This window comes from Coregonus lavaretus (assembly GCF_964263955.1).
Source record: "Coregonus lavaretus genome assembly, contig: HAP1_SCAFFOLD_882, whole genome shotgun sequence".
Classification (NCBI taxonomy): domain Eukaryota; kingdom Metazoa; phylum Chordata; class Actinopteri; order Salmoniformes; family Salmonidae; genus Coregonus; species Coregonus lavaretus.
In genome coordinates, this window is record NW_028158909.1 from 157,089 (window position 1) to 175,011 (window position 17,923).

Below are 17,923 nucleotides of genomic sequence, written 5' to 3' on the forward strand. Positions count from 1 at the left end.
GTTCTAGCCCTCCTCCGGCTCCCCTCCTCCCGCCCGGCGTGGTGTTGCTCTTGGGACTTCTGGGGCCGTCCCTTGGGGGGGGGGTTCTGTCATGGGCCTCTCACTCCACCGGGTTACCACCTTTATTTTCTTCCACTCTGCTCACCACTCTCTCTACTCAGCCTAACTAGCTCCACCTGTCCCTGCTCTGCTCTGCTCTAATTACTCTGCCAGCTGCGCTGCATTACCCACTACCTCTCCCAGTATTTAAGGCCCTGTCTTTCAGCTCTCCGGTGTCAGATCGTCTGCAAAGCTCACACCCGGAACCTGTTTGCTCGCGCTTCTGGCTCACCCTGGTTTTGTGACCCCGGACCTGCCTGTTTTTTGGATACTCTTCTGCCTCAGGAGATCCAGACCTGCTTCTGCCATTACGACTCCTGACTACTCTTCAATCCCGGTAACTCTGACCAGCCTTCTGCCTTGCTACTACGTATTTTGGATTTCCCTTGAACTGTACTGCTGCCTGGTTTCATTCCGCCCTGTTGTGTCTGTGTCTCCCCCCCCCAGGACTTCTGGACCACCCACCACCGGCTTCATAGGACGCATCGCTGCCACTGGGGGGGGCACAGACCCAGCGCATTGGACGGGATCCCTGTTACCCCTGGAGCCTTCATTCACTCCCTACTTCCCTTTTCCCTTAAGTTTAATAAACTTTCTGGTGTGACGCAATTGTGGTCCTCTGGTCGTCTGTCTGAACCGTGACACACACACACACACACACACACACACACACACACACCAGATGTAGTTCCCCTCCCTCCCAAACACAATGCAACACAAAACCATACAGACAGAACAGGCTCACTAGAGAGGGTAAGAGGTGTTTGGTGACCTGTCTTTGTGTCGCCACCAAGGTGGTTTTGAAAGCTGACCCTGCAGTCTTTACACAATGGAGGGGGCAGGAGGAGAGGTTTATTTGGAATTAGGGGCAGAATTTATAGAAACCTGCTTTTGAAAATCAGCTTTTTCTCTATCTCCCCATAAAATCATACAATCACACTCTTAAAACAGCTACAGGCTTCAGTGCCAATACATGATCCCGTCATAATTCATAGATTTACATAGTTTTACAATGATTAAATACATGAAGTGTTGAGATAGAGACAGTAACTGGGTTAGACACTGATGTGGAATCCTTGTCAGAATCAGAATCGCGACTGTTGGAATCCTCCATCAATGTTCTGTGTGCCTGGATAGGTGTTCCAGTGACAGTCCATGCCTGGCGGTAAACCAGGGTATCCTTAGGCAGGCAGAGACTAGATTCAAACAGACATCACCACATCTAGTGATGGCACTGCTCTCCTCATACAGTAGGCCTTGCCTCGCTTCATCGCTGCTTGGACTTTAGATGAGGGAGCACAAAAAAAATAAATGTAAATGACATCATCATGTCCTCAATCAATCGGTTTGTACCGACAGATTTAACAAATTGAATAGACTATCATTACAGAATATAGCATAAAATCATCCCCCCAATTGCAATGTCTGCCATATTGTCTCAAGAAATGTTTATATTTTTAATACCCCTCCATGCCAACCATTTGATTGATCTCAATCAGTTTCATGTGAATATGCATTTAGATCTTCTTGAATTACTGTTTCGTAAGCGAATTAAAGCAGATGGTGTTAAACTGTTAGCCTTTTCTTGTATTTTGTTTCAATGAAAAGCATATATCCTGCCTGGTGGCGCACGCTGTTGGGTTTTGGCACATTATAATATTTGTTTTACTATTCAGCTTCAGCTAACCATCCTAAAACCTCATTAGAAAGTAGGAGTTATTTCTGGTGTAGCAGTGACGTTATAGGCCTGCTATGTTATGGTATTATATTCGGTTCTGTTATTGTAAAAAAAACAATTAATAATGATGTGATCGTGTGAGACATTGATTCAGCTTTGATCTAACTTTACTAAACGATCCCCCATTGTGAGAAGTGATAATCTTCTATTTGTAATAATAATAATAAGTGATGAGTATGACTATTGGGCAACAACATCTTGATGAGATGAAGGACTGTTAGAGGTAGACGACAGGTCTTGATGAGATGAACATTTTAAACAATTGGAGCACCTTTCGTGGTGCTGAAAGGACCGCGCCAGGATCACGCTACGATGTTAAAGAAGTTGAACCAACTTGTGGTGCTGAACGATAGCTGCACATTCGGACAGTTCAGGAACAAACAACAATAATAAGCAGTAGGCTATAACCTAATTGGCCTACGACTACGTGGTATAGCTATTTGTAGGCTATAACCTAATGTAAATGCAAATACATACAGTATAGCTTAATATCATTGCACTGTTTGCAAGGACAGCTTTATTGCGAGTAGGTATTTCATTGTATTGTGTGGCTTACACGCTGTATCTTAAATAAACGTTGATTTGATTAGCTTGAACACATGGTTACAGGTTTTGCCACAATAGATTATATTGAAAATATGTTTTAATAACTAGATTATTAATCTACTCCCTTCCCTGAAAATCCCACCCCCAGGGCCTACAGTTTTCATAACTGTGACCTTAATTGCCTACCGTCTGTAAGCTGTTAGTGTCTTAACGACCGTTCCACAGGTGCATGTTCATTAATTGTTTATGGTTCATTGAACAAGCATGGGAATAATTTGCAAATAAATTCATTAAAAATCCTACAATGTGATTTTCTGGAGAAAAAAAATTCTCAATTTGTCTGTCATAGTTGACTTGTACCTATGATGAAAATTACAGGCCTCTCTCATCTTTTTAAGTGGGAGAACTTGCACAATTGGAGGCTGACTAAATACTTTTTTCCCCCACTGTAGGTGAAATAATTGTTCCATTTTATGATACAAGTACCAAACTTGGTACACTAATACAAGATACCTTAAGGAACATTTGGAGGCCGTCTGGGAAGCCCGTCAGTCAACCAGTGCGGCCATTTTAATAAAATGGCTGCCATCCGGATGTCCTGTTAGAAGAAAATAGGGTAGTCATTCCAAATAATATAAAAATGACTTTGTAATGTCATTTATCCAATAAATAAACCCCACAGATTATGTATACAATAATTCTGATAGTAAAATACTCTTAAGATCTTCATGTGGGTCATACTGAGGTCATTTTGACCAAATTGTGGACTTTTCGATAAAGCCACCTAATGTCACACAGCTGGGGCATGTCTACAGTATTTTGGGCTATAGTGCCATTGCAGATTTTGTCCATTACCTCCCCTGACAGCCATTTCCAATATGGCCACTAAAAAACAGTCTACGAAGCCCAAGATAGTTAACTGGTTGGATAGATGTCACCACTGGTACTCTGCTCCGGTCAGAGAGCAAGCAGACGACAGGATTTGTGGTTGGACATGGTACATTTGGATTGTGGTTCTGCAACAAAGCAGACATTATAAGCAAGTTTCATAACATAAAATGTAAACAATATATCTCAAATTAGGAAAATAAGGAAATTAGATGACGTCTTAATGTTATCACTTAACTAAAATATGTGGAAAATAGGAAACAAATGCACTCTTAACTTGAAAGAAACGGAGGAATGGCTTGACAGGATTTAAATACAAACCGAGCTGGTCATGGGTGCACCTCAGCCACGCTCAAGGTCCTAAATGATATTATAACCGCGATCGATAATAGACAGTACTGTGCAGCCATCTTCATCGACCTGGCCAAGGCTTTCGACTCTGTCAACCACCGCATTCTTATTGGCAGACTAAATAGCCTTGGTTTCTCAAATGACTGCCTCAACTGGTTTACCAACTACTTCTCAGATAGAGTTCAATGTGTCAAATCGGAGGGCTTGTTGTCTGGACCTATGGCAGTCTCTATGGGGGTGCCACAGGGTTCAATTCTCGGGGCGACTCTATTCTCTGTGTATATCAATGATGTCGCGCTTGCTGCTGGTGACTCTCAGATCCACTTCTACGCAGACGACACCATTTTGTATACATCTGACCCTTCATTGGACACTGTGATAACAAACCTCCAAACAAGCTTCAATGCCATACAACACTCCTTCCGTAGCCTCCAACTGCTTTTAAACACTAGTAAAACTAAATGCATGCTCTTCAATCGAACGCTGCTGGCACCCACCCGACTAGAATCACTACTCTCGGCGGGTCTGACCTAGAGTATGTGGACAACTACAAATACCTAGGTGTCTGGTTAGACTGTAAACTCTCCTTCCAGACTCACATTAAGAATCTCCAATCAAAAGTTATATCTAGAATCGGCTTCCTATTTCGCAACAAAGCCTCCTTCACTCATGCTGCCAAACATGCCCTCGTAAAACTGACTATCCTACCGATCCTTGACTTCGGCGATGTCATTTACAAAATAGCCTCCAACACTCTACTCAGCAAATTGGATGTAGTCTATCACAGTGCCATCTGTTTTGTCACCAAAGCCCCATATACTACCCACCACTGTGACCTGTACACTCTTGTTGGCTGGTCCTCACTACATATTTGCCGCCAAACTCACTGGCTCCAGGCCATCTATAAATCACTGCTAGGCAACTCTCTGCCTTATCTTAGCTCATTGGTCACCATAGCAACACCCACCCGTAGTCTGTGCTCCAGCAGGTACAACTCACTGGTCATCCCCAAAGCCAACACCTCCTTTAGCCGCCATTCCTTCCAGTTCTCTGATGCCAATGACTGGAACGAACTGCAAAAATCTCTGAAGCTGGAGACTCTTATCTCCCTCACTAACTTTAAGCATCAGTTGTCAGAGCACCTTACCGATCACTGAACCTGTACACAGCCCTTCTGAAATTAGCCCACTCAACTACCTCATCCTCATATTGTTATTTATTTTTGCTCATTTGCACCCCAGCATCTCTATTTGCACATCATCTCTTGCACATCTATCATTCCAGTGTTAATACTAATTGTAATTATTTTGCACTATCGCCTATTTATTGCCTTACCTCCATAACTTGCTACATTTGCACACACTGTATATATATTGTCTGTGGTATTTTTGACTTTATGTTTTGTTTTACCCCATATGTAACTCTGTGTTGTTGTTTTTATCGCACTGCTTTGCTTTATCTTGGCCAGGTCGTAGTTGTAAATGAGAACTTGTTCTCAACTGGCTTACCTGGTTAAATAAAGGTGAAATAAATAAATTAAAAATTATATTCTAATAGAAAATCCGAATGGCAGCCATTTTATTAAAATGGTTGACTGACATGCGTTCCAGACTGCCTCCAATTTTTTCAATGTTCCTTAAGGTATCTAGTATTAGTGTACCAAGTTTGATATTTGTATCATAAAGTGGAACGATCTCGGTATATTTGGTTCTTTTCCGCTGGACTCAGGGCCGGATTAATGCAGTGGCATACCGGGGCTGAAGCCCAGGCCCGTGGACGGCCCAAGAGGAAGAAATAATTACATTTTTTTTACAAAAAAATACAATAAAGGAAATATATACTGTATGTATTATATATACAGTTTATATTATATATTTTGTATATATTTTGTATTTTTTTACTGCAACAGCCAACCACAGGAGGACTTAGTAGCCCGCTCTCAATGAGTGTAGACAGCCTACTGCTGACTGCGGCCGCTCTGCTGATCATCAGATGGGGAAGGAGAGGGGGTAGGGGGGCCACGTGGATAACTGGGGGGCCCTGCCTTGATTGGGTAACTGATTAAGAAAACATTTTCAAAATAAACTTCATAATAAATAAATGTGACTGGGGGCTGAAGAGAAAAACATGTATTATTATTATACGTGTTTATCCAAGCACAGGAGCCCGCTCTCAATGTTCAAAATACACCAGAGCGCATAATTTAGCCACAGAGGATCAATAGTTTATAAAAAAATAAACCACCACCATCACACCACCACCACCATGCTTGACCTTTGGTATGATGTTCTTACTGTGGAATGCAGAGTTTGGTTTTCGCCAGGCATTACTGGAACCATGTCGTCCAAAAAGTTATACTTTTGAATCATCTGTCCATAGAACGTTCTTCCAAGAGTCTTGATGATCATCCAGGTGCTTTTTGGCTAACTTGAGTCAACTTTTTGGACGAGATGGGTCCCATTATGCTTGGCGAAAACCAAACACTGCATTCCACAGTAAGAACATCATACCAAAGGTCAAGCATGGTGGTGGTGGTGTGATGGTTTGGGGATGCTTTGCTGCCACAGGACCTGGACGACTTGCCTTAATAGAAGGAACCATGAATTCTGCTCTGTATCAGAGAATTCTACAGGAGAATGTCAGACCATCCGTCTGTGAGCTGAAGCTGAAGCACAGCTGGGTCATGCAGCAAGACAATGATCCAAAATACACAATCAAGTCTACATGAAAATTGCTAAAAAGCAACATATTTGAGGTTTTGGAATGGCCTAGTCAAAGTCCAGACCTAATCCCAATTGAGATGTTGTGGCAGGACTTGAAACGAGCAGTTCATGCTTGAAAACCCACACGTCACTGAGTTAAAGCAGTTCTGCTTGGAAGAGTGGGCCAAAAACACCACTGGCTAACCCTCCACTACACCACTGGCTAACAGCAACACAAGTAGCTTATCTTGAGACATCGAGTACATCGGCCATCACCGTGAGTAGCCTATGGCAGGGATCATCAACTAGATTCAGCCCCGGCCGATTTCTTCTTGAGCGGATGGTCGGGGGGCCGGAATATAACATTTTTACAGTGATTGCAAATTGACCACAAGAAGCCCAAACAGATACTGTATAATATTAGACTAAAACATAATCATTTCAAACCTTGCTTACATTTGTTTATGATCACATACAGTGCCTTCAGAAAGTATTCATACCCCTCGACTTATTCCACATTTTGTTGTGTTACAGCCTGAATTCAAAATGGATTAAATTGACTTCTTTTTCTCACCGATCTACATACAATACCTCATAATGACAATGTGAAAACATGTTTTGAGAATGTTTTGCAAACGTATTGAAAATTAAATACAGAAATCTTATTTACATAAGTATTCACATCCCTGAGTCAATACTCTGTAGAAGCAACTTCGGCAGAGATTGCAGCTGTGAGTCTTTCTGGGTAAATCTCTAAGAGATTTCCATACCTGGATTGTGCATCATTTGCCCATTATTCTTTTCAAAATTCTTCAAGCTCTGTCAAATTGGTTGTTGATCATTGCTAGACAGCCATTTTCAAGTCTTGCCATATATTTTCAAGCAGATTTATGTCAAAACTGTAACTCGGCCACTCAGGAACATTCACTGTCTTCTTGGTAAGCAACTCCAGAGTAGATTTGGCCTTGTGTTTTAGGTTATTGTCCCGCTGAAGGGTGAATTCATCTCCCAGTGTCTGGTGGAAAGCAGACTGAACAGGTTTTCCTCTAGGATTTGCCTGTGCTTAGCTCCATTCTGTTTCTTTTTTTATCCTGAAAAACTCCCCAGTCCTTAACGATTACAAGCATATGCATAACATGATGCAGCCACCACTATGCTTGAAAATATAGAGAGTGGTACTCAGTAATGTGTTGTATTGGATTTGCCCAGAACATAACATATTGTACTCAGGACAAAATGTTAACTGCTTTACCAAATTTTTTGCAGTATTACTTTAGTGCCTTGTTGCAAACAGGATGCATATTTTGGAATATTTGTATTCTGTACAGGCTTCCTTCTTTTCACTCTGTCAATTAGGTTAGTATTGTGGACTAACGACAATGTTGTTGATCCATCTACCAATGGGTGCCTTTCTTTGCGAGGCATTGGACAACCTCCCTGGTCTTTGTGGTTGAATCTGTGTTTGAAATTCACTGCTCGACTGAGGGACCTTACGGCACACTGACTCACCTAATGATGAATATGAAGCCACAGGACCGCGGGCCGAAAGTTTTCTGAGCAAGATTTTTATTTTATTTTTTATTGTTGAACATAAAAGACTGTAAAAACACCAGGAAATCAGCTCCAAGTGATTTTAATTTTGGCAATCTGTTCCCACGCATAATAGAGAGACATACCGGGCCTCTAGAAAGTATTCACCCCCTTGACATTTTCCAAATGTTGTTGTGTTACAGCCTGAATTTTAAATGGATTAAATTGAGATTTTTTGGGGGTCACTGGCCTACACACCAATACCTGTATATAATGTACATATATTTCCTCCTAATATTGTACAATGTGTGTGTCGCTTCATTGTTTGAATCAAGACCAGATTGATCTCAGTTTGTCAGTCAGAGTAGCCACTCACTTTGGTCATTTGTGTGGTAAAAAAGATTCAGCTAATGTCTTCTGTCATGTATATTTTACATTTACATTTTAGTCATTTAGCAGACGCTCTTATCCAGAGCGATTTACAGTTAGGTGAGTGCATACATTTTTATACTTACGTAGAATGACGTAGAATTGCACGAAATGCGTTTTTAAAAGGCAGATTTTCTTCCGACACTGAAACGTGTGGAAATCATAAAAACACCTTCTCTCCGCTGTAGCCTATTCCACATTTCAAACGGTATTATGGCTTTATTATAAAGGGGCTTTTTCTTTAACAGTAAATTGACCATGCATCGAATTGCATCTTGGTGCACGGATTTGTTTACAGAAAATGAGGGTGTGCCGGGGGGGCTATGATTTCTTAATCCGACCCTGGCAGGACTATATGTGGATAAATACGCGGATAAGTCTATGGGGAAGGCGCTCCTGACGTTCTTGCAAAGTAGAGCCCACATGCTCACAGTCAACATCACTTTTTTTTAATGACTTTGTCAAATAGAAGGTATTATTATTATTGTTTATTTTTTATTTTACAACCATAGCCTACTCATTCACACTCCTGAGAAACTCCGACCGTTCCCGCCCACAGAGGTTCCGTTCACTTTTTTTTTTGCCTCACTGCTCGGTCGTTGCCAAGGTTTCCGTGTACGAGCTGCAAAGAGCGGAGACGCGCCGCCGCTGCAATTCAATTGTGCTATAGCCAGCCATGGCGGCAGTTCTACGCCCGGAGTGGATCTCTTGTCTCCCTTCTTCATGGAGTTATGGGGTCACTCGGGATGGACGAGTCTTCTTCATCAAGTAATAATCTATTGGATATTATTCGTGGGTGTATTTGTATGATTTTAACTCGGATACACACCAAATGCGATACGTATTCACCCTTTCCCTTTCTCACCAACAGCGAAGAAGCAAAGAGTACAACCTGGTTGCATCCAGTCAGTGGAGAGGCAGTGATAACTGGCCATAGGAAAACTACAGGTAAGGATGTCACCAAGTTTCTGTCCATATGCCACCAAGCATATATTTTTGTTTCAAACAGAATAGAACCAGAGAGCCAAAAGGGGTGAGTTGTTTTGATGTGTGTGAGCTTTGGTTCGTGGTCCTGCCGTTGAACGTTCTGAAGTTGGCTTCACATTCATCAATATGTTAGCTAGCTAGCCATCTCAGGTAACGAAAGGTAAACTTGGAAAATAGAAATTACTTAGTTATGCCTCAACTGTTTTTGTCGACGTCTCCTCGGCAAATAACAGACAAATTCAAAAAAAATGTTTTGTATCCTTCGAGCTTTGGCTACACCTTACACCTATCAACATATTTTAGCATTAGCTACAGTAGCTAGCTGTGTGATTTTACAGTTAGATAGCAGCTGCTGCACATTATTAACTAACGTTAGCTGAATTACCAGTATCTTTGATATTAGCTACTGATCCATAAATTGGCCACCAGTTTAGCGACGTCGATTTTTCGAATTGACAAAAGTTCCTAATTTCTAATGTAAAAGGTAAACGTTTCAGGTAGGATTCGTGGTGTTTCAGTCCCACGTAACGTTACTGTACTTCGAACAGTGCGCAACACATTAGATTATGTGACCAGGCAACTCGTGAGGGACAATGGCACTGCATATCTGACATGCTAGCTCTTAATTGAAGCTGGATGCGCCCTAGCCCTAGATGTATTCTTACCTTTACTCCAGAAGGTCCAAGGACCCGATGTTATTTTCAGAGGTAGACTGGCTCTGGCAGCCAAAACAGCCAAATACTCTATCTAAACGGAATCGATTCTCAATTGCGATACGTTTTTAGAAACATAAAACCCTTTACTTTCATATCACATCAAAAATAATTTCACAAATGTAAAATATACACTTACTGTACACAGTTATAACCGGCTTTACCACAGTTGCAGCCAACAGTATTCTTCAGTGACAACACGTTTCTGGCGACCTTCTTCGGTTACACAGAGGTGTTCCGAGCATGCTAGATAGCTAATTAGCACTTTCTTCCATCCGTCTTCCATAAACACGTGCTGTAACTTGGAGATATGGCCCTGTGGGAGCACTAACCCTAACCCCTATAAAGGTGTGTATCAATTTAACCTTTTGTTTTTTTAGAAAATTATTTCTCGCTGATATGAAAGATAAGGTCCTTATGGTTCCAAAACCATACCGGTTAATGTTCAGACCGAGCGGTCGGGGATCTTAACAAAACACCCCTGTACAGAAGAGGCCTTCATCCAATGACTCTCATGTGTAATCTAATGGAACTGAGTCATGCTCAAGGGGCTAGCTGCTCCCCTACAAAGCATGGCATGCATTTTGACAGCTGGCATCGTGTTAGTTCATTGGCTTACACTCCGTGACTCTGATGTGTGTGTGTGTGTGTGTGTCTGGTCTGTTGTGCCTCTATTTGTTTATCTTGTGTGTTTATGTGTGTTTCTCCTGATAGATTTACCAACTGGATGGGAGGAGGGATTTTCGTTCGAGGGGGCTCGGTGCTTCATAAAGTGAGTCCGAATTTCAGATCACAGCCTCCCCCCTCTTTCACATTCAACAGGTCTTCAGTTGACGCTGTTACTTGGAATTAACAACGGACACGCAGTGTATCCCCATAACCACCCAAATGTCCGCTTTATTCTAAGTTTATAAAGTAAGGGTGGCCTGCACTTCAGAGCAAGTCATGCATACTGTCACTGTTTAAGAAGGTGGTGAGCCTTTGGGTCTCAGTGACCTTTGTCTGAACAGGCTTTAGACCACTTGTTGAGGGTTTGTCTCTCCATCAGTCGGTATCCAACTTCAGCCGACCTCGCCCTCAGTTAACTACCCTTTTCCCCTCTTGTACAAGCTGGCATGAAATGTATTTCGTCATGCTCACATTATATCAGCAAACCTCTGTTTATGCTTAGTTTGAACGCATTGCTTTTCAGTTGTTGCTCCAAATGTAACCCAGGAGCCAATACCTATGGCTCTGGTAAAGCCCAACCTAACCTGGCCCAGGCCATGCCTTGTAAGAACAACATATAGAGAATCAAGGGCTCTTCTGTCATAGCTGGGAACCTTTACTCTTTTATTTGCATGGTTTATCAGCTAAGTTAATTATTACATAGTCTTTAAGAGAGCACTGTGTGTGTGTGTGTCGGTGTGTCTTTGTATAAATAGACAGGTGGGCTGTGGAAATGGCATACTGTGCTCTGTTGGAAAGCAATGTTAAGCTTAACATAGGCCATGTTTCCCCTTCTAAGATGAACTATGAAGTGTTTATAATGACACTGGTTATGACTGAGGGTGTCATAAGTGATGTCATAACACATGAGTCATGTGGTGGTCACGAATTTCGTCAGCCGGTAATTGACCAAGCAAATAACTGTCGGTCTCATGGTAATTGACCGTTAATTAACATAAACACATTTAGCATCTCCTGGCTTCCACACATAGCCTACAAGCCATTAAACATTTTCTAATAAATCCATATAATATAGCCTACACCACTCTTTGTACTACTCCCTTCACAGAACAGCGCAAACTGGCTCTAACCAGAATAGAAAGAGGAGTGGGAGGCCCCGGTGCACAACTGAGCAAGAGGACAAACACATTAGAGTGTCTAGTTTGAGAAACAGACGCCTCATAGGTCCTCAACTGGCAGCTTCATTAAATAGTACCCGCAAAACACCAGTCTCAACGTCAACAGTGAAGAGGCGACTCTGGCATGCTGACCTTCTAGGCAGAGTTGCGAAGAAAAAGCCATATCTCAGACTGGCCAATAAAAATAAAAGATTAAGTTTGTACTGTTCTATGAAGGGAGTAGTACACAGCGTTGTACGAGATCTTCAGTTTCTTGGCAATTTCTCACATGAAATGGTCTTCATTTCTCAGAACAAGAATAGACTGACGAGTTTCAGAAGAAAGTTCATTGTTTCTGGCCATTTTGATTCTGTAATCGAACCCACAATTGCTGATGCTCCAGATACTCAACTAGTCTCAAGAAGGCCAGTTTTATTGTTTCTTTAATCAGCACAACAGTTTTCAGCTGTGCTAACATAATTGCAAAAGGGTTTTGTAATGATCAATTAGCCTTTTAAAATGATCAACTTGGATTAGCAAACACAACGTGCCATTGGAACACAGGACTGATGGTTGCTGATAATGGGCCTCTGTACGCCTATGTAGATATTCCATTAAAAATCTGCAGTTTCCAGCTACAATAGCCGTTTCCAACATTAACAATGTCTACACTGTATTTCTGATCAATTTGATGTTATTTTAATGGTCAAAAAATTTGCTTTTCTTTTCGAAAACAAGGAAATTTCTAAGTGACTCCAAACTTTTGAACGGTAGTGTATGTGTGACATTTGTTTTGATTTAGAATGGACCATTATCATGCACCTGTATCGAAACAGGGGCAGCGGGAAAAAATACATGTCATCTACGCACTTAAATAGCGAATGGAGGACGCTTCTCCCTGTGGTTTATTTTCATGCCAGCCAGGTAGGCTATACTCCTGTTGTAAAGAGAAGCAATGTGCTTAATATTAGGAAAGTTGAGAAATAAATATAGTAGGCCTAGCCTATAGAAAGCTGATGGGATCCTCTTCTTTTTATTAGCCGCCATCACTCTGTTTTCTCCTGCAATTGCATAGCTTATAGAAATGTTGCGCAACATGAGCTCATTGGCTCTCATGAAGTGTTTGATTAGATTTTTGAATACATTTGCATTGATGTCAGAGTGATTAGAGGGACAATAGAGTGCTGAGTACCAGGCAGTTAGCAAGTTTGGCAGGCTACTAATGACCAGCAGCAGCTTGGAGAAGCCTAATTACTGTGACTAAACGGTCATGTGGAATTTGACTGCCTTCATGACTCGTGTGGCGGTAATACGGTCACCGCAACAGCCCTAGTCATGTATTGAGTAGGCAATGGCATACATCCTCTCCTTTCCTCAGAATCGTATTATGTGTGTGTGTGTGTGCTTGTGTCACTGTGTGAGTAAGTAGGGGAATGCAGCGCATGTCTCTCTCTTGTGGTCCTCTGTAGCTCAGCTGGTAGAGCACGGCGCTTGTAACGCCAATCGATCCCCGGGACCACCCATACACAAAAATGTATGCACGCATGACTGTAAGTCGCTTTGGATAAAAGCGTCTGCTAAATGGCATATTATTATTATTGTCCAATAAGACATACAAGCAGCACTTTCTCTTCTTTAACATGTTGCCCTGTGTGTTTGGAGTGAAAGGGGATCCCGTTGAACTACGTCGATGGTGTGAGGACCAGGTTAACCTTAAGAGGGGTTAGATGAGGTCAAAGTTATGTTTTCCCATCTCCTTCGTCATCATATTTCACATCATAAATTTTTCTCTCCTCCCTGACCTGTGTCCCCTTCCTTTTGTTTCATGACAGTCTGTGTGCGTGTGTCAATCTTGTTCCCTTCCTCTTGCTTCATGGCTTCCTTATATGGAATCAGAGAGGTCATAGACGGTGATGTCTTCTCCAGCATCATATTTTACATCATGTAATGGCGTTCCACCTCCTCCTCCCTGTGTTCTTGTCCTCTTGCTCTGTGGCATTCTGATAGTGAGAAATATGCCTACATGATCATAAGGACTGTCATCATATTTCACATGTAATGTTTTTTTCCCCCCTGTCTGACCTGTGCTCCTTTCGTTGTGCTGTGTGTGTGTCTCTTTGCTTCCCTTTCCTTTTGCTCCATGGCATTCTCATACAGAATCAGAGTAGACAGCACTGATTCATTGTACAGAGTTTTGTCACAAAGGAGACAGAATGCTCTGTTGTCTCACTGTCTCTCTAAGGGAGATGTCTTGGAGATAGAAGACGGAGCTTGTTTGGGTCACTCCCTGCTTGTGTGAGCTAACACTACTACCCTAACACTACTACTACCCTAACACTACTACTACCCTAACACTACTACTACCCTAACACTACTACTACCCTAACACTACTACTACCCTAACACTACTACTACCCTAACACTACTACCCTAACACTACTACCCTAACACTACTACTACCCTAACACTACTACTACCCTAACACTACTACCCTAACACTACTACCCTAACACTACTACTACCCTAACACTACTACCCTAAAACTACTACTACCCTAACACTACTACTCTAACACTACTACTACCCTAACACTACTACTACCCTAACACTACTACTACCCTAACACTACTACTACCCTAACACTACTACCCTAACACTACTACTACCCTAACACTACTACTACCCTAACACTACTACTACCCTAACACTACTACTCTAACACTACTACTACCCTAACACTACTACTACTCTAACACTACTACTACCCTAACACTACTACTACCCTAACACTACTACCCTAACACTACTACTACCCTAACACTACTACCCTAACACTACTACTACCCTAACACTACTACTACCCTAACACTACTACCCTAACACTACTACTACCCTAACACTACTACTCTAACACTACTACCCTAACACTACTACTACCCTAACACTACTACTACCCTAACACTACTACTACCCTAACACTACTACTACCCTAACACTACTACCCTAACACTACTACTACCCTAACACTACTACTATCCTAACACTACTACCCTAACACTACTACTACCCTAACACTACTACTACCCTAACACTACTACCCTAACACTACTACTACCCTAACACTACTACTACCCTAACACTACTACCCTAACACTACTACTACTCTAACACTACTACTACTCTAACACTACTACTACCCTAACACTACTACTACCCTAACACTACTACCCTAACACTACTACTACCCTAACACTACTACTACCCTAACACTACTACTACCCTAACACTACTACCCTAACACTACTACTACTCTAACACTACTACCCTAACACTACTACTACCCTAACACTACTACTACCCTAACACTACTACTACCCTAACACTACTACTACCCTAACACTACTACTACCCTAACACTACTACTACTCTAACACTACTACCCTAACACTACTACTACCCTAACACTACTACTACTCTAACACTACTACCCTAACACTACTACTACCCTAACACTACTACTACCCTAACACTACTACTACCCTAACACTACTACTACCCTAACACTACTACTACTCTAACACTACTACCCTAACACTACTACTACCCTAACACTACTACTACCCTAACACTACTACTACCCTAAAACACTACTACTACCCTAACACTACTACCCTAACACTACTACTACCCTAACACTACTACTATCCTAACACTACTACCCTAACACTACTACTACCCTAACACTACTACTACCCTAACACTACTACTACTCTAACACTACTACCCTAACACTACTACCCTAACACTACTACCCTAACACTACTACTACCCTAACACTACTACTACTCTAACACTACTACCCTAACACTACTACCCTAACACTACTACTAATCTAACACTACTACTACCCTAACACTACTACTACCCTAACACTACTACTACCCAAACACTACTACTACCCTAACACTACTACTACTACCCTAACACTACTACTACCCTAACACTACTACTACCCTAACACTACTACTACCCTAACACTACTACTACCCTAACACTACTACTACCCTAACACTACTACTACTACAAGAAAATACCATACACAAAAAAATTATGCACGCATGACTGTAAGTCGCTTTGGATAAAAGCGTCTGCTAAATGGCATATTATATTATTATTATTATTATATTATATTATAAAATGCTCATCCAGAGGTGGCGCTCCTAGTGGCCGGTGATTTTAATGCAGGGAAACTGAAATCCTTCTTGTCATTTCTACCAGCATGTTACCTGTGCAACTAGAGGTGAACAAACTCTAGATCCCCTTTACTCCACACAGAAACACATACAACGCTCTCCCTCGCCCTGCATTTGGCAAATATGACCATAACTCTATCCTCCTGACTCCTACAAACAAAGCAAAAATTCAAACAGGAAGTGGTCCGATGAAGCTGATGCTAAGCTACGGGACTGTTTCACTAGCACAGACTGGAATATGTTCCGGGATTCATCCGATAACATTGAGGAGTTTACCACATCAGCCACCATTAATAAGTGCGTTGACGAAATCGTCCCCACAGTGACCATATGTACATATCCCAACCAGAAGCCATGGATTACAGTCAACATCCGCACTGAGCTAAAGGCTCATCACGTATCTGGCGCCGACGAAGACCTCCTCGCGACTAGCTCTTAGGAAACTTTGCAGTATTTTGTTTTTTTAATGTATTATTTTTTTCATTATTAGCTCAGAAAGTGTTTTGCATCATTACATACAGCCGAGAAAAACTATTGGATATCAGAGCGGCGGTAACTCACCAGCATTACGACCAGGAATACGACTTTCCCGAAGCAGATCCTTTGTTTGCTCTCCCCAAGGCAACTGAACTGATTCCAGCGGTTGACCCAAAACATCGCCGGCGGAGGAGAGGCACTCGGAGTGGCCTGCTGGTCCGACTTAGGAGGCGCGCACACCACCCACCGCTTCCAAGTATTCTACTCGCTAATCTTCAATCTTTGGTTAACAATGTCAACGAACTACGGGCAAGGATTTCTTTCCAGAGAGACATCAAGGTCTGTAACATACTCTGTTTCACAGAAACATGGCTCTCTTGGGATATTCTGTAGAAATCGGTCCAGCCAGATGGGTTCTCAGTTCATCGCGCAGACAGGAATAAATATCTCTCCGGGAAGCAGAAGGGCGGAGGTGTGTGTTTCATGATTAACTACTCATGGTGTATTTGTAGTTAACATAGAGGAACTCGAGTTTCTGTTCACCCGACCTAGAATACCTCACAATCAAATGCCGACCGTATTATCTCCCAAGAGAATTCTCTTCGGTTATAGTCACGGCCGTGTATATACCCCCTCAAGCCGATACCACGACAGCCCTCAAAGAACTTCACTGGACCTTATGCAAACTGGAAACCCCATATCCTGAGGCTGCATTTACTGTAGCCTGGGATTTTAAGAAAGCGAATTTGAGGACTTGGCTGCCGAAGTTCTATCAACATATCGACTGTTGTACTCGCGCTGCTAAAATCCTCGACCATTGCTATTCAAACTTCCGGGATGGTTATAAGGCCCTCCCCCGCCCTCCTTTCAGCAAATCTGACCACGACTCCATTTTGCTTCTCCCTTCCTATAGGCAGAAACTCAAACAGGAAGTACCCGTGCTAAGGACTATTCAATGCTGGTCTGACCAATCGGAATCCACGCTTCAAGATTGTTTTGATCACGCGGACTGGGATATGTTCCGGGTAGCTTCCGAAAATAATTTATACATATACACTGAAACAGTGACAGAGTATATCAGGAAGTGTATAGGTGATGTTGTGCCCACTGTGACTATTAAAACCTACCCTAACCAGAAACCGTGGATAGACGGCAGCATTCGCGCAAATCTAAAAGCGCGAACCACCGCATTCAACCATGGCAAGGTGACTGGGAATATGGCAGAATACAAACAGTGTAACTACTCACTCCGCAAGGCAATTAAACTGGCAAAACATCAGTATAGAGACAAAGTGGAGTCGCAATTCAACGGCTCAGACACGAGACGTATGTGGCAGGGTCTACAGACAATCACGGACTACAAAAAGAAAACCAGCCACGTCGC

General features: G+C 42.2%; 1 protein-coding gene and 1 long non-coding RNA gene across 2 annotated transcripts; one reads left to right on the forward strand and one right to left on the reverse strand.

The window, feature by feature from the left end:
• Positions 1–780: 780 nt before the first annotated feature.
• Positions 781–10,505, reverse strand: LOC311123485. Its single transcript, XR_014612599.1, has 4 exons — positions 10,123–10,505; positions 3,239–3,399; positions 2,897–2,981; positions 781–1,381 (listed from the first exon to the last, which is right to left on the reverse strand). It is a non-coding gene; the product is annotated as an uncharacterized lncRNA (long non-coding RNA).
• LOC311123484 (pleckstrin homology domain-containing family A member 5-like) lies at positions 8,933–10,831 on the forward strand. Its single transcript, XM_084197745.1, has 3 exons — positions 8,933–9,051; positions 9,155–9,231; positions 10,698–10,831. The coding sequence occupies exons 1-3, from the start codon at positions 8,960–8,962 to the stop codon at positions 10,757–10,759; spliced, it is 231 nt and encodes a 76-aa protein (XP_084053871.1). The 5' UTR covers positions 8,933–8,959; the 3' UTR covers positions 10,760–10,831.
• The last annotated feature ends 7,092 nt before the right edge of the window (positions 10,832–17,923 follow it).

Coding starts and splice junctions, on each gene's coding strand:
- LOC311123484 (XM_084197745.1), top strand. CDS start 8,960: ATGGCGGCAGTTCTACGCCCGGAGTGGATCTCTTGTCTCCCTTCTTCA. Junction 9,052..9,154: donor GGACGAGTCTTCTTCATCAA/GTAATAATCTAT, acceptor TCTCACCAACAG/CGAAGAAGCAAAGAGTACAA. Junction 9,232..10,697: donor TGGCCATAGGAAAACTACAG/GTAAGGATGTCA, acceptor TTCTCCTGATAG/ATTTACCAACTGGATGGGAG.